The sequence below is a fragment of the Mugil cephalus genome, chromosome 7, assembly GCF_022458985.1.
Source record: "Mugil cephalus isolate CIBA_MC_2020 chromosome 7, CIBA_Mcephalus_1.1, whole genome shotgun sequence".
In the NCBI taxonomy this organism is placed as follows: Eukaryota; Metazoa; Chordata; class Actinopteri; order Mugiliformes; family Mugilidae; genus Mugil; species Mugil cephalus.
Genome location: NC_061776.1, coordinates 9750800 through 9768814, shown reverse-complemented (window position 1 = coordinate 9768814; position 18015 = coordinate 9750800). Strand labels below are relative to the sequence as shown.

General features: G+C 43.1%; 1 protein-coding gene across 17 annotated transcripts in view; it reads left to right on the top strand.

Annotated features, from left to right (window-relative positions):
* The window catches only part of LOC125010348 (receptor-type tyrosine-protein phosphatase mu-like), a 156290-nt gene that overhangs the window by 54798 nt on the left and 83477 nt on the right, over positions 1-18015 (top strand). For all 17 annotated transcript variants that reach the window (XM_047588908.1, XM_047588921.1, XM_047588920.1 and 14 more), the window contains exon 7: positions 6100-6393. In XM_047588908.1, coding sequence (XP_047444864.1) covers positions 6100-6393 — 294 coding nt within the window. The remainder of the gene's footprint in view (positions 1-6099; positions 6394-18015) is intronic.

The window sequence follows — 18015 nt, the reverse complement described above, 5'->3', positions numbered from 1 at the left end:
TTTTGCTGATAGCCGCTTTCAGCGTGTTACTAGAGTTATTAGATACTGTTTTTTTTTTTTTTTTTTACTCGAGGCAAACCAGTTAAGTGCCTTTTTCATAAATATTTAAAATACAGTCATTTCCTGCGTTTAGTGCGTGTATCAAGTCTTGTTACTCCTCCCGCTTTAAATTCAGAGATTTGACACCTCGGTGACTTTGACATAAGTCGGCTCATCATCGGAGGGAGAAAAGAGGCATTTTCACACTTATAAGTGTGACACATAAAACGCTGATATGTCCTCTTATCGCGCCGGTCATAAAACAAGTCCTTAACCCTCCTAGAGATGAGTCCGAGTTGTAAATCCTCCTTATATGCGTATCCGCCTCGTCCGTGACTTGTGTTTTTGGGAGACCTGACCATGGATCTGTGGATTATGAGCCTGATACAGTCGCGCGCTGGCTCCCACCCCTCCCCACCCCTCATTACCATACACTGCCTTTTCCCCTCAACATGAGCAGAATGAATGCTTGATTATCCCAGATAATCACTTCTGCTGCTGTTCAGTCAGTTTAGCGTGCCTATATGGAAGTGCGCCGCATGTATTTCCAGAGTGCTAACCCCCCCACCCCCCGTGATGAGCTCTCCTGTAGCGCAGCCAGTGGTTTTGAAAGGGGGGGTAATTACTCCCCTGTCCGAGCGCCGGCCGGCTCTTTTCTTGGCCTGGTTAGAATCACCTGGCTCCGCCAAGGCACCCACTGAGCTTGTGCACGGCGTTCGGGGTCCGCACTAACAGCTCAAGGATGCCGAGGGGCGTGGGCGCGCCGGCCGCTAATGAGGGCAGCCACCGAGAATCGAAGGCCGCCCGGCCGGGCTCGTCGTTTTCCCGTGGCCACCTCTCCTCGTATCAGGGGCCGATCAATTCTTTGCTCACAGCGGTCCAATTAGGGAAGTGTACCACATAATGAGAAGCTCTCGCCTTAACAAGAGAGGCTCCGCGGATGTAACGGGTAAATGAAAGGAGGGTTTATAAATAGTTAGGTCTATCTAATCTAATGACAGCGGTGAGGCAGCTCTTATTATTGCCCTCTGTGGTGGATGGGTGGCATGCTAGGTGTATGCATTACGTGTGCTGTTTATGTACATCTGAAAAGATTATTGTTGTCGGCTACTGATGAATGAAGAGAAAGAACTGACAATTTAGAGAAGAGCAGGTTTTATCACTGAAAACTGAATATATTTGGGTTTTTAGCAGAACAATCAACGAAAGGTAACTCAAAGTATTAAAAAATAAGCCTGGATTGATGGTAAATATCATAATTTCCAGTCCTATTTTCAGTACAGTGGTTCTTACTATGCCGGTGGGTGTGCGTTTTGCTCTATGTGCATATGTGTGCATAAAGTGCGATGGCGTCCTGGCAGACAGGCAGGTGCTGTGGTGGTGGAGGACGCAGCTGTCGCCATGCCGTTTGCCTGTCTGGTCGACATCATGACAGCAGCTGCTCACCGGACCCTCGCCACTGTCATCTGCAACCCACCCCCCTCCCTGCTCCTTTTTTCCAGCTTGCTTCCAAGACCTTTCCCGGGCCCTCGCGAAGCCGCCTTTGTGAGCCTTAAACACTGGGAAACGAGTCGTTAATATCCGGAAGTGTTCCAGCGACGGAGTGTATTTCACACTGGTAATCCGTTATTTTCGGCGCATCTGCTGCGGCTCCTGAACAGAGGATTACTGCACCTACAGGAATTATTTCATCGCCACAAGAGGCTGTTGCTTTTGTGAGGCAGTAAATTTCAAAGTCAGATGAAATGCTTAATGCTTAATACATCATGCTGCTTAGTTGTGTTGAAGTGATGAGTATGGATTAAAAGGCAGCAGTTGTGTCCATGCATTAGAGAAATGAGGATTGATTAGATGTCTAAGGATCCGTTGATGCAGCATCAAAACTTTTTTTTATTGACCAGTTAGTTGATGAGAGTTCGCGTTACGTGGCCTCTGTGAACTAGTCATGACTGAGTCAGCGGTTAGAAACCTTGTCCTGTTCTGTGTGCTGCTCGATGCTGTGCATCACAAGGTGTGATTGAAGTGATAGAGTGTGTCGGCTAGCATGTCAATAAAATCTGCTATCAGATACGCAACAGTTGTTTACTTGGAGGCAGAAGCATGTTCTGTATTTTATTTCTTCCCGATTCATACCTTTCATTTAGTTACTTCACAAAGTTCTGCCTTTAATTTGATTGTGTAATTAATAAAGATACTTATTGTGGAATAAAATAAATCACATCTGGTATTAAAATTGCAAAGGATTGCCATCTGCTTCTGTTAGAGAAGAAAACCTGCAAGAAAACCTTACCTCTGTTTTCTGAAACACGTTTTTATTTGAGAGAATATAAAAAATAATATATTCGTCTATACCGCCATATTAAGAAGTAGGGCTGGGCGGAATACTTTTTGTTTCCCGTTCTGATATGAATTTTTAATATACCGGTGTGTTTGATTACACAACATCCAGAATGCTGCGAGACACTGTTTTCAGTGTAGCACTTCTAAACACGCATGGTGCGTCACTGTGAGGCGTGGTGAAGATGAATAGTTCCGAACAATCTTGTGGCAGAGACTTGTGCCCAAAAAAAAAAAAGATGCCGTGTCAGCTGTTTTTTTTTTTGTTTTTTTTTTTGTTTCATTAGGGTCACCAGATGCCCCTGATTTCTGGGGATAGCCCCCGTTTTGGATGACCTGTCCCCCGGCTAAAGCTTCCCCGAAAGTGTCCCCAGTTTTAGCTTTTTATGAATGAGAAAAAAAATGTTGCGCTCAGATTAATTATTACGGTAACCAGTCAGGCTGCTATTGACATCAGAGACATAGCAGTTTAGAAATGTTTAAATATGAATAAAAATGTCAGTTTATGTCATAATTGTGCCCCTTTCTTCATTTCATCTTGAAAACATTTTTTTTCCCTTGTTTTTTTCATATCCAGATTTCCACATCAGCATTCAGTGCTAACACGGGGCCATGCAAACCTATTTTACTACCAGTGTGGGGTTATTCTACAATATTCACTCATCATCACAGCAAATTTTTGCTCAAACCGCCCAGCCCCACTAAGGAAGGATGTTGTACATTTGAGTTAGCCTGTACTGTTTTTTGTTGCTTCAATTAATCTGATCACATTGCCTCTTAACTGAGTTAAACCCCTTTTAAGACGCAACAACAGACCATAAAAGACCATCAAAACAAGCCTATTGTTGATCTCAGATTTGGAGTCACCTCACTTCCCCGTCTGGCTCCAACGTTCAGACTGGTGCGTTGCGTCTGAGCGTAGAGGAGACGTGGTGGATTAGCTGGTTCGCGTTAGGTGATGTTTGACCGCAACACCGGAAGCTTGGATTAGTGGGAGTTTAGAGATGGAGGTCACGGTGGGGTAACCATCTGCTGAGGAAGCGCCTTCAGTTCTCTGGTGGACACCTCTGCCTGCTCTTCATTTTCCTGGAGACTTCTCCCTCTCCATGACAACTGCATGTGAAACAGCCGGGGCGTCTAATGGCATTATTCTTTTACGTGTGCTCTCATTAGAACTTCTCACGCCAGCCGCTGCTGGGACATGTTACTATTGTGGTATCTGACAAGGATGGATTCCTAAGTCATTCCTTAGCTGTGGCTCATAGCTCTTTGTTGACGGTGGACGGATTTCTTGGTTGTACCGAGATACCGTGTACAAAGCAAGACATCGTGATCACGATGTATGTGTATTTGTTTTCTTGTCATCATATTTTAATGGCAATTCATTTTTTCAGATAAATAAATAAAAAAAAATAAGGGTTTACATGTTAAGGAAGTAATTGCGACCCATATATAGTTATAAAAAACAAAAATACAGTTATTATTACTACATGCTCTGGAAGTTTCCATTAAAAATCTCTCAAATATTATTCCCTTACCTGGTTATACGATAATTCAGTGCCGAAAATATCCCACTGTTGGGAGGAAAAAAAAGAGGAAAAAAACGCATCTGACATTTCAAGGAGCCTCATTAAACCAGAAATGGCACAAGGTTTAACCAAGATTACACAAATACTGGTGACACTGCGGAGAAAAGGTCATCTTCAAGGTTGTCACTGAACACCACATTTGTCTGAAAGAGATAAACTTGCACCAAAGATGAGGAACTTTATTTATAAGATTATTTTCTGACATTCCAAACAAATACACAGAGGATTAAAAGGGGCCGGAAATAGACTCGTCTCCAGTCTCACTTAGTCATTTTTGATATTCGTTCTCAAATTCGTTAACCTAAGACTTGTGCGTCCCATTGTTTAGAACACGCTTTGCATCAGTTTGGGAACGTCTCTTAATTTGAATGCTCAGGCAACAATAAATATAAAGAATGATATTAAACACGTTGTAGAGGGATAGTACAGTGTTTGACTGATGGAGTAAATCTCAGAGCTTTAATCTTCGTTGATTACTTACAGAAAGAAGATGAACGTTTGTCATGCTGTTTGTTCTGGAGGTGCAACAAATGACTAACATCTAAAATATTTTTTCAGTGGCATGCTTGAATTTATAGCAGAGGTCTTCAACGATTTTCAGACCAAGGACCCACAAACTATTGGGAGATTAAGAAGGACCCCCTACCAATTATGTCTTCTATATTAAACCGATTCCTCATATTTAAACTCAACATCCAAACAAGGACAAAGCAGACAATGGTGAAGCATTCTAACTGATGTTAGCTAGGTTTTGGGCTTTCAAAGCATTGTTATAGTTGCATGTTGATATAAATGTAGCTCCTGACCTTGTCCTCTTGGAGGAACTGTGTCTTAGCCGTCTCTACTTGGAGTCTGATGTGGTACCATTAGCCAGGCTTATAATTTCCCATATTTGTTTTTTTTTGTTTTTTTTAATTTTGCTGATGCAGTCCTCTTCTGTCCTGTGCACCTCTTGATTTTATCATTAGTGGTGCGTCGATTGCTCTGGGTCACTTTTTCCATATTTACAGAACCAGGGCTGTATATTGACATAGATGGTGAGTAAGAAATACAACAGCACAATGGTTTTTTCCACCATTATGGGCAAAGATCAGAAAACACCCTCCACCAGTCGAGTCCCGCTCTCTTTTAATGCATTTCTAATTCATTCACATATAGAATAACTTGATGTGGTGGTCTGCATTGATGAAGGTTCTGGGTTCTTGCGTGGGTTTTCTCTAGGCACTTTGGCTTCCTCCTAGGTTCGTTGGTGATTCTGAACTGGCTGTAGGTGTGAGTGTGAATGAATCTCTGTGTTAGCCCTGTGATGGACTGATGACGGTGTACGCCAGCTTTCGCCCAATGAAAGTTGGGATAGGCTCCACCCCCCCACGATCCCTCAGAGGACAAGCAGTTGCAGAAAATAAATGAATGAACAGAGTGACAAATTTGTTCAACCGGATTTTTTTCCAACGTTTAAAAAACGACCAAAAATGTTCCCACGTGGTGCTTCATGCTTTAGCGATTGTCTTTAAGGCTTTCCCGTCAATCCATTTTTAGCTTTAAACATAATAGCAAAAATCCTACAACAGTCATGAGTTGAGAGATTAAACCAGGTCCTAAATCTGACAAGAGAGATGACAGCTACAGTAGTTGTCACTTACCAGAGGCTTTTCCATTGAAGTCTTCTGATTAAAATCAATACGGCGTTGAATGGCGGCAGTCCTTTGCCAAGGACTATGTGACTTTATTTACACCCCTGTTATAAGTTGCTATCACTTTCAAGTGTGTGTGTGATTGCATGACTCGGTCAGTTTATCAGTGAAGATGAGACGTTCCATTCATCAAGCTGAAACTATTGATTGACGCGCGGCTCTTGTTGAATACCTCTGTTCGTGGAAAGCATGAAGATGATTTGAACATGCTTCTGGAGAGTCTTTAAGTGGTTGATTTGTTTAAAAAAAGACATTGATTTCGGGTACCTTGTTTGCTCGAAAGTATTTATTTGCTTTTGTTGTGTTTTTTTTGTCTGTGAGTTTCCATGCTTTTAACACAAACTAAAACTAATTGCCTTCTGTATTGTGAAAGCTTTCCATCTTTCCACGTACCGTACTCCAGTAGGGTTGTCAATAAAAATAACTTTTTATTTCCCCAGAGCCCCCCGTGCCAATTGCACCGCCGCAGCTGACTGCTGTCGGCGCCACCTATCTTTGGATCCAGCTAAACGCCAACTCCATCAACGGGGACGGTCCAATAATTGACAGGGAGGTGGAGTACCGCACCGTCTCTGGCACCATGTACGACCTGCAGCCCGTGGACAAGACCACGCACAAGATCGGCCACCTGGACCCGGACACAGAGTATGAGATCAGCGTTCTGCTGACCAGACCTCTGGAGGGAGGCACCGGAGCTCCCGGACCGCCTCTGAGGGCCAGGACCAGATGTGCTGGTAGGGCCAAAAAAGCACTTACTCACAGAACCATGCCTGAGATTTCAGATAAATGATACATTATGTTGTTTTCAGTGTCACAAAAATAGGCTTTAATGTGTGTATTGATTTCTAAACCGGTGTAAGAATGAAGCACAAAAAAATGCCCCAAAACTTTAGAAGTAAACTAGAAAAAGATACTTTCCATCATTGAGATTGTGACCTGATTGTAATGCCTCACATAACATGAGTCTGCAAAGATCAGGGACTGAAGTTTAAACCTCTCTGATAAAATGCTTGCAGTTCCTCATCTAATGGCTCACTGTGGCTGCTCTTTCTTGTTTGATTACTCATATTCATATAACTTTGCAAACATTACACCATGAATCCTTTCATTTTAATTTGTGAAATCTCTGTGCCCGTGGATTGGTGTCATGATGTGAAGCATAATAAGCTAACATTGAAATCCAACCACCAGTTGAGTTCATTCAGTGCCTGCAGATAAAAGTCAAATATTCGAACAAACCTGCGAGGAAACGGTGCATTTTCAGCTATGAATTTAACCTGAGCATCAACAAAAGTAAAAAAAAAAAAAATTAAGTACAGCCTTAGCTTCAGACATTGCCCTATCAGCAGGAATTTCTTTTTGTAGGCTTTTTGTTTTGCATAGTTTTCCTCCAGTCTCTAACATTCTTCATACAAATGTTTTTGTAGTTGCAGGATGGTTGAGGGTTAGAGGTTGAAGTCTTACATTCCCAGCCTATTACAAATCCCCCATACAAACACTTTGGTGACATTGTAATCCGGGTCTTGACTAGGCTGTTCCATAAACCTCCATTTCTTCTTTTTGAGTAATTCCTTTATTCATTTTTAATTTTTATTGAAGATACTCAAGTCAAACAACTGTTGTGATAGTCAGTGCAACATAATAGGATGACAAGTTCTTGCAGGGTATGAATAAACTTAAGATCTGGAATGCAATCACCCGTCAAGTACGACCAATTCACAAAACTTTAAGAAATTGCATCTATTAAAATTTCAGCTATTAATTTGCCGTAGATACTAACCTTCACATGCCACTGAGTTGTCACATGTAAATTGTCCTCTTTTTGGTAAATCTGCAGCCTGTTAATTGAAAATGTTTCAGTTTGCTAACAACCCAGCACCAGGTACCATGCATCGAGAAAAAAAAACAAAAAAAAACAAACTGATTCATCGAACATCTGTTGCATCTAACACTGCTAACAAGTGAAACAATTAAATTCTCTTTCCCTATCGGTACCTTGTACAACACAACAATGCCGGTCTGATGCAACAGGAAGAAGAGTGGTCAAGGTCAAGCACTCCATTCATTCACCACTTTCTCTTTATTATTTTATTTTCATTGCCTTAAGTTCCTTTTATTTGTTGACATACCATTCCTAATTAATTTTTTCCAAGCAAAAATATGTCTTTTTTTTCTGTTAGCAAACCACCTCCTGCATACAATAACTGGCCATCGGGGCTCCATTGTTGGTGAAGCTCCATTGTGTTTCTTCTCTAAAGCCTCATTGGTTTTGAAGTAAATAACTGGATCTCACAATTGCCCAACCCATATCACAGCCAGTTTACTTGGTAATTATTTTCCTATAATAGACAAAGCCCATTGTGTTCCCCATTGTTCCGATCTTTAGATGCGCAGCAAGATTTTTGGCATCTTTTCTAAACAAAACGTTTTTGCATTGACGCCCTGGTGCAACTGCGCAGGAAAGCTAAACGCATGGCACAATAAAAAGTTCAAGTCAACTCTTTAAACTTGTTGGAAGTGTGTCATGTAAGTGATGATTTATAGCTGGTCCGAGGTGAAGCGGAGCTGAAAACTGCCCTGCTGAATGATTAACTTTATAACTATTGTTTATTCGGCTTAAATCTCATTCTGAACGCCCTGCTGGCGTCTTAATTCATCAGCAGCGCAGATTGATTTCATGTGTGAAGCATAGTGGCACCTTAAATTTGGACTGTTATATCGCTGCTCTACTGTTGCCGTTCAAAACTCAAACGTGTACATAAACACTCCGAGAATGCCTGATGATATTGCACAAATTGCCCTTCGCACAACATTAACCAGCTAAATTCCCTTGCTGTACCAGGATGCCAACTCGAGTAACAAAACAAACCTAGCCTCAGCACTTTCCTAAGCTAATGCTGTTTAATGTCCAGAGAAATGCTGATGAAAATGAGATTTTTCTCCCCTCTCTGCGCAGGGTTTTACCCCCTCTTCCTACTGTGAAGGTCATGAGCTTATTCATTTTCAGTCTGCTTGATGGGGATGAATGGGCCTACCTGTGCAGCCTTGTGAGCGTGGCCCGGCTTTCTGCGGGAATCCTGCCCCTTGGCCACCCCGCCGGTCACAGTTGGGGAGATTGATGGCCCCACCTCCTGAAGTGTGTTTGAGGAAGCTGCTCTTGATCTTGTCCGGCTCTCTGCTGGTCTTTCCCACTGACAGACTGGGCCTCAGCAGTGTCCCTAATTGAACGGTTAAGACTCAGAGGGCCGTGTAATACATCACTGTTGATACAGACAGGCTTAGAAACCCCCAACACACCCACCCACCCCTCCTTACACTGCACTGCTGTCTGGAGGCGCTAATGAAAATCTGTGGCCACTTTAGAGCACTGTCTCTCACATAATTATTCATAGCCATGCTTTGGTCACTTCGCAAAATGAGCAATGTTTCTGATGACAAAGGATGTTTTAATTCAATCTCCTGTAAAACGAAGAATGTATAATGCAAGGACGCCGCCAATTCAATTCAGAGGAGGAAGAAAGCGGAAGCCTTGAAAGGCTTTCTTTCCCATGAAGCACTTCCATTACTCTCCTAGTGAACAACAAAAGAATGTCTTATCCGAGGCTCTGTCATTGCTTCGGGGGGTTATTTATGGATTTGAAGGTTTTGCAGAAAGCTCCAGACAACATTTTGCTTTTGCATATCCTCATGTCTTTCCACGGTTGATGTTGAGTTTCACGACTTGTTAGCATTCGTTGCTTTTTTTTTTCCTTCGCCGGGCAACATTTTTGAGCTAAAACGGGAAGGTATTTGGAAACTGCCCCCCCACTCCTTCCATGTGAAATTTGTGTCTGTGTGAAGTTGTTTACCACTTGAGAATCCTCCACGCTCTGTAAGTGCTACTTGAAGGAAGACACTGTATTATCAGGTAGTGCCCTAGGATCACAGCAGGATGCCCTGAATTTCGGTAACATTATTGAGAGACTATCTCACAGAGAGAAACCACTTCCAGCCCACGCTAGGATGGCAGATAAGTAAACCTTAAACAACTTCTCTTCTGCAGTCTGAGTTGTACTTGAGATCTTTGTGGAAAAGTATTTGCCACGTCTTTGTGTGTTTAGGGTTGAGCTACACATCAGCTTCTTAAACAGTATCTAAATCAATTAAGATTTTTTCTAAACATTTAGTTGCTCGAGTCAGGGAAAGGTCTGCAGTTGCCTTATTTCTTTCCCCATCACTTGTTTTGCTGCTGCAGAGTTAATTTCATAGTCGTTACCATGGAAGAAGAACAGTCTGTCACAGTTTGTCCTTTGTGTCTCATCGCCACCCTGCGCCCTCCGACCGCCTCTTGGGCGCTTTAAAAATGGCAGTACATGATGTCCATGCTGGGTCCAAACACCTGCTCAGAATCCAGCCTCTGCCAACTCCACATCTCCATCTATAAGTTCTCTCCATCTGCGCTCCGACACCACGTGGGAGTAGCCTCATCTGTTTGTTTTTACTTCGCCATTCTGTTGCACTGAGTGCTATTAAACACAGGGGAATCTGCGTTAATCAGGGATCAGCCCTCGCTTAAACACTTGTTTATAACGTCGAGAGGAGAGACGGGGAGGAGCTGCGCACAATTATGTTCACCCACATCGAGGTTGGTTATTTGCATTTAGCCTCCTGGTTAATTTGTGAAAGACCGGTTCTGTTTTGATGCAAAACAGTGGATTAATTTCGTCATTTCTCTTGCTGCAGTGGAAAAACGTGACTCTGTCCACTGACTTCCACTGACACCACTGCCATTCTCGTCCACTCCCTCATCCTTCTACTTACCTTCAAGGCCCTTCACAACCCAACTCCATCATATCTGTCAGAACTTGAGCTTTTGTTTGGTATGCATTTTTAATTTCTCTATATTTGGGATTAGTAGGACCAAACAACTATAAAAACTAAGCACTGGTCTTTGAACAGGAAGTAGTTTTTGGAAAAACAAACATGTCCTCCTGTGTGGACACTGGAATTATTTTACTCAATATTATAATAAAGTCACCAAAATATGTTAATTTTCATGTCTGAACATTGCTGTGCAAAAGACAGAATTGCAAATAACGAAGTCCCAACATCCTCAGTCGAGTACTTGCTAATTAGCAAAGTTATATCTCGTTACTATTGATAGAATTTGCATGTTATTTTTGCATGCATTATTGCATTGCATGTTAAGTTTACCGCATCTCCTCAAGCATTTTGTTATTACATCAAGCTTTTGTTGCCACCCACCAACTGGAGTGTGAATCAGTAGATTTATAGTAAGTTGTTGCACCGCTGTCTCTGTGTCGTTTTCCCGCAAGATCAATCTGACACAGTAATCTATAATAAACAACCTAATACGTGTATGTGGTGTGTTGCACATGTGTATTTGAGATGGACCATTTGGACTGTATAGTTTATATGAGTCTGATCGTGAACAGAAAAATAATACGTGTGTGAGATGCAACCTGATTTCGGCATGAGTTGGATTTAAAACTCCCGTAATCTCTATCGTAAAGCCCCTTCAGCCAAAACTTTACACAGTCTTTGAGGATCAACCTACCTTCTATGTAGGTAGTAGGTGATATAGATAGGTAACAAGAGCCCCATTTATTGAAATCCACTGCACAGAAAGAGGTTTGTTTTATTATGTGCATGCATTTTAAATGAATGCAATGGTTTGATTAGAGAGGTTGGGGAAAAAGACTCATAATTCACTGTAGTTTGAATTCTCTTGCATGTGGTTTTAACTGCATTTTGCTATGAGGCTGCTGCGCTGGAACAGTGTACCTTATACAATCTATTATCTGTAGAGATGTCCTATCTAATGTATACGACTGTGACCTTGAAAAGTTCACACAGAAACCGAAAAAAACACGTTATTCACAAGCGTTGGGCATGATATGAGCACTATTAACTGTCTCTTTGTTCCACTCACGAAAAATCCACCTCTTCCTTCACCATCCTCGCATTTGAACCTTACCTGCCTGATAACAGTAACTGATTTACGTTTTTGTCATTTCCTTTTTTCTGCCTTTATTCAGCTGCCATAGAGGACCGTGAAAGGTTCAGACTGCGATATAAAAGGCCTTCTTTTTCCTATGTATACTTAACATGTCAAGAGACCATTTCGTTTGACAGACAAGAAGATTTAACAGCCTGACTTGAGGGACAGTTGGGACTCCAGTTATATAAAGTGTCTACAAGCGTTTATTTCTCCTCTTATTCTCTTTGAAGAATTTCTGTAGGCTTTGGAGCAAACAGGACCAAATTTCAACTTGCAGAATGTCCAGATTGTGAAGATGTGGATGTGTTCAACAACCATTCCTTCAGCTTGTCCTGTATTTTTATTTAATAAGAATAAAAAAAGTTTCAGCATTGCTGCCTCTAGGTCTAAAGACAGTCAGTCATTTGCATGCACAGCTTAATCGAGGTATGCTTGAAATTCACCTTTCTGAATGTGGTCCTTGGCCAGTTTACATGCAACAAAGAAAATCGATGGGAACTGAAAGGAACATGTCCTCCTCCTCCACACTAGGTGGGCGATATGTGTTTTGTCAGTGGGCTAATATGGCCCCCTTTCCGGTTGGTATAATAAACAACAGTCATTCATGCAGCAAACCGGCATTTCAAACAACAAGACAAAGAACTAGATGGACAATAGTTTAGCTTATGGTGCAGGTAAGATGGCGTGATCCCTCAGGTGGTTCCCTCAGGCTTTCTTGGATGTTTGTGTTCCGGGGTCACGTGCCAGCGCAGCGTTTGTAAAGCATGCACACACCTGTTCCTGGTCCAGTTAAAGTCTGATAAAGCGTATACAAGACGGAGAAAATTTATTTCCAATCGCATTATCTGGGTGTCTCAGTCAGATATGGGGAACTCCAATTTTAGTCGGAGTCCCATGTTTACATGCACTTAAAGTTGTCCAGTTAAAGTCGGATTAAGGCCATAATTTGTTTTTTTTTTTCACGTGCATGTAACCGTACTGACAGAGGAGATGACGCATATTTGCTAAAATAGTTTTTGCATTAGGGTACACTGTTGTTTGGCTTACATTATTTCCAGCCAAACTGAATGGAGTTGACATATTTTACCTTGTCAATACCTGTCTAATGAAACCTTAACATTTCTTAACAAAGGGAGAATGATGATCTGTCAGCTGGAACTGCTATTTCTCCCTTCTGTGTCTCCAGGGCAAATTGCCTCACTGAGATGTAACCCTTTTATGGTGGTTGCTTTTTTGCTCAGGTTGAGATTTACCAGATCTGTCTCTCAGAGACCTCACAGTCTCTGATAGCACTGGTCTGGCTTGTCAACCACAGTAGGTGTCAGTCATGTGACCTATAGGGTTTATATACTGTCTATGGCAAGGTGAATGAAAGGGTTGGTTGGTTCTTTTGTTAGTCAGAGAAAACAGGGTAGATTGAGTTTGTGGTGTGTGAGAAGGTTATGGGAGCACCACAATAAAAGTCTTTTTATCACAGGCAGTTGGAAGGAGAATGGCGAATTGTGTTGTATGATATTGGCTCCGCAAAAGGCAAATTGAGTTCCTCTCAAGGACACATCCTCAAACAACTGCCATTGGAAAGGAAAGAGAAAGAGGGTGTGAGATGGTATTTATAGCTGTTTCATTACTATTATTTCCCTCACCTCCATCACTCCATCTATTCCCCCAACAGAAAGGGACCCAGTCTCTGTAAACAGATGTGCACAAATGATACTCTGGTGACAACCACATAAACTTTGTCTCTTTTCACTCTAGAGCTGCCTCCTCAGCTCCTCATAAACAATTATCATTGAGGTAGTTTGTAACCTCTACTCTTAAGTCTCCAGAGAATGATAAATAGGAGTAGCTTTGTCAGGCTTGGCAAGATCTTTTTTTTTTTTTTAACTTCTGTTTTTAAATTTGAACTGAAAAGCTTCCCAAGGTCTTTAAATGTTTCTATTCTACGTGGTTAATTATTCATGGTCTATCTGCTGTAATTTTTGTCGCAGATTTTCTCCAGCCTTTTGCTGAATTATAGATGTCCCATTCCCCTCTCCTAGCACTCATTCAGTCTGGTTGTATAACTGTAGCTCAAGAACATTTCGGCGTCTCCTCCTCAACTAAAGGACATGAATGTCAGGAAGGCTGCGATTTATCCTCTGTATATCCCCCACCTGCATAGCCAGATCTCGGATCCCATATATCTACTAACTATGTGGCTCAGAAAGCGCGGCAACCATTTCGCAAAGTCAAGCGCTTCACTTTGATTTACACTGTGGGTAACACCCTGAGTTGAGTGCGACACATGCGGGTTTTTGGCGACAAATGACAACAGCACCTGGGCCATCTGGGAAGTGTTGAAGTTGAAGGATCACCTTGGTAACCTCCCACTGCTGCTGTAGAGATTGCGTCCCCAATCGGTAAATGAGGCCTTGTGTTCTCTCCATTTGTAAGCCCTAACTGCAGCCATTTTCCCTGGCAGCACTGACACAAAAGAAACAAAAAACAAAGCCTGGTCTGACAGTAGTGTGGGCATGTGTACGTGTTAAGATAGATAGGGAGGAGGAGGAGGAGGAGGAGGAGGAGGAGGAGGAGGAGGAGGAAGAGGAAGAGGGTCATCCCACCCATCACTCTGACCCCAATCACCGCACAGCATATTGGTGGAAACAAAATGAAAGATTGATTTAACCAGTTCCACCTCCGCTGTCTCTGCTCTTCTCATCAACTGGCTGTCCATTTGTTTTCATCCGGTCAGTAGACTTGCTCTTTCCTTCACCTTTTGCCCCCGAGGCTCTCATGCTAGGTTGCTTTAATCTCTCTAAATGTCCACTGATAGAAAGGGCTGTGTATGGAAATGTTCTACCAATGCACTCTGTGTTTCTTTTCCCCCAAATACTGTAGTTTTGCTATTTCTGCAATCAAGTGAAGCAAGGTTATTTGTCTTTAGCGACGGCAAAAACACCATATGCTTCACAACTGTGGCAAAGTACTTATTTTGTCTCCAGCCTGCTAAATGCTATCGTTGTCATGATGAATAAACCGGAGGCCTCCTTTTAGCTTTAATGTTCTTTAAACTACTTCGCTGCTGAGTATGTTGCAAAACATGATGGGAGTAAGTTACCATCATTTATTCATGATATTGCGGAATCAGTGCAAATAGACGAGTATGTGCTAGTGCACGTCTACACCAATGTCCATTTATAGGATGAAAAAATGGACTTTGCATCTTAATTTCTCACATGTCTCTCCAACATCAACATTGCAACAGTTAGGTAATATAGTGTGACTTTGTAGACTTTTCAAACGGTGAACGTGAAGAGATCAAGAAAAAGGGGTGGCGCGTCTTTTGAAGTCCTTTCCTGCGAGTATGCTTCTTTCAGAAGTGTTTGTCAGGGAGTTGAACGGCTTTGGAGACTTTAGAAACTGACGCAGTGTGTAGATGTGTTACAAAAGCCTTCAACTTCTTTCTCAAATTCGTATTGGTATCGTGTTTTCTTATCTCTTTTCTGTTCACCTTCTTGTGAATAACCAGGTGCAACACCATGAATGGTGCGACTTTCTGACAGTCGTACATGGAACAACTTTCTACTGTGGTCCGACAACGGGTCACCCAGTCCGAACTTTCAATGTTGTGGGGTATGCGTCTGTGAAGGTTCTCAGTCATCCGGGTCTTGGTATATCCAAGTTTCTTGAAGTTTCTTGAACACGTTTCATCCAAGTAGAGTGTGGGGAGTTGAGGCTTAAATAGGAACATCAGTGGGTGTTGCCCATCAGAAACTTGCTTGACTAGTGACTGTTAACGGTGAGTGTTAAAGCTTGTTACATACTCCCCGAGAAGTGAGAAAGTTTGTTCTGGTCATTTAAACTGAACGAGAAACTCCAGTGCCAAACTCTGGGGAAGTCCTCATGGTGCAATCCCACTGCAGCATACGTCACACAAGCTAACCATTGTGGGAGATAGATGTTGAGAGGGATTTTTCTTATTATTTTTCGGAGGTTGGCCAGTCGATTTGTCGACCGTGTCACTTGGATCACTCCATTCATTCAGCATGCACCCACACACAATGTGCTGATCTGTACCCAGGAGAGATTAGCTGTCACACTGCGAATATTAGCATCCGGGAGCATTTCTACATTAACCACACCCACTTCCAATTTCTGACCAATCACAGAATAGTTGCCGGACACTACATGAGAAAAAAGTTTTTCCAAAGAACAAGCTGCGTCATTTTGTTCTCGCAGCCCTAGGTGCAAGAACAAATTTCTTGCTACTCGCGGAGCAGCAGCCTTAAAGGGGGAATTGTTTGTCCCTGTCTTCTTTCTCCAATGAATGGTGCTCTAACGATTCATTATCAGTCACAGGCTCCATACTCAAGGTGTGAATGGGGAGGTAAAACCTCTTAAGGACAGAAGTTAAGACTGTATTGTAAACTGATGGCAGATTATATCTCAGTCCACCTCCCCTATTCAGAGAAGGATTTTCCAATTTGACATAGATGGCTTCCTTTACCCCTCTTCAAAACCATGCGTCTTCTCTGGCTAAAATGTGGACATTGTCGTCTTTGAACGGTGTGTCCTTCGTCCTTCAGGTGTCGGTGGACCGCTAAATCACTTGTGTTCGTGGATGGGTTGTTTTGTTTCCTCTTCAATCTAATCAATCTAGTTTCTGATAAGCCACAGATGCTCCTATTTAAACCAGGACTCCCCATCACTCCATAAGAACTGAAGGAGCTACTTGGATGAAACGTCTCCTGTGTTTTTGGATGTCCAACGACATCCATGGCAAGAACTATACCCTGTGTCGAATGTTTTAGCTTGTTGCACATACTTTACACGACCTGCTATGGTCATAGATCATCTGTACTGTTAGAATACGTCTTACTTTCCCTCTTTCACTTTCACACTCCCTTTCTATACGCTGCTGTGAGAAGGAAGGCTTTCACCCATTCATCTCCACCCCTGCAGCTTCAGGGGGTTCATCAGACAAGGTGGCAGCCCGGCCTGGTCCAGCACCGGGGCTCATTGGGTGGTTTCAATTTCATCCAGAGCATTGTAGGCCCCTCCGTGCCTCGTCCTCACCCGTCGTGGCAGTCTCATTTATCATGAGGCCTATAAAGAAGGACTTGATAGAGTGAGGAGCGACCAGCACCATTCAATAAATCCTTGTGATTATCCACGCCCCCAAGGTGTATGAGTAAAGTGTCTGTGTGTGTGTCCTGCGCATGTGGGCATTTGTCTCTGACTTTGTAATGGGTGTAGAGGGCAGCATTGGAAAATAAGAGGTCCGTGTACGGAGCCTTTAAAGGGCTATCAATTATAACGTGTGTACATGCGTCAACCCCAAGGCCTCGTCTGACTTGTTGCATTTGATGGCAACAAAAACCTTGCCTCCGTTCTCTCTCGTAGCTTTACTTCTCCAGTTCCCTCCCGCCCACATGTTCATTCCCCCCTTGAACCCCCACCACCAGCGCCGCTGCCGCCACCGCCACTGCCGGCACCGCCACTGCCGCCGCTTTTTCCTCTTCCTCCAGAGGATTGCATAGAGGAGCACTCTAGGAGGGCGATGGAGCTTTGATTGTCGGTTATCAAAAGCTATCATTACCACTTGCTTCTGTGGGATATGAAAATGATTTCCTAAGTGTAAAACCCATGTCATTACCTCAATGGTCACAGTGTTATCGCTGCGATGTAATAGAAAGAGGCAAACAAATGTGCTCGCCTCCCAGCCCGCCCTAGCTCAAACAGAACAGAGTGAGTAACACACAGCGGCGGAGAGATAAGTGACGGCAATATCGGGCCTCGCTGCAGAGAATGGAACACTTTATGAAAACATCCCACCGACCAGGATTTAATCTTCGCAGACGTCATGTTGTTTTCTGCACTGTCTTTAACAATGGCGCGCGCAGGTGACGAGCCCCAGCTGACATTCTCCGGCGAGGAATCCGACTGCATGCCATCCTGTGAAAGTCGAGGCATTTCTCTTTCTTCATCTCCGAACAACAAGCTCAGCTCCCTGCTCCTCCTCCACAACCTGAGCATCGTTTCATCCTGATGAGATAGCGACCAGACTCGGGAGCGACATCGACTTGCTTGGGGTTTCTAATCATTGGGGAAGTAGTAGCTTCTCCCCACCCCCCCACACACCCCCCATCCCCCATCCACTCCCCACCCCTCGGGTCTGTTTGCTGAGCAGAGAGATGGAAGCCTGTGCCAGCACCAGGCTTTTCTGCTCTTAATCGATGCGGATCTGATAAAGATCCTGGCTTTCCGAACTGCTCGTACGCCGCGAAGCCTGAGGAAAATCTGATAAGTAAATCGTTCCTCTGTACATACAGCCAGAAAGATGCTGAGAAACCAGACGAGTGCTGCCGTGCGC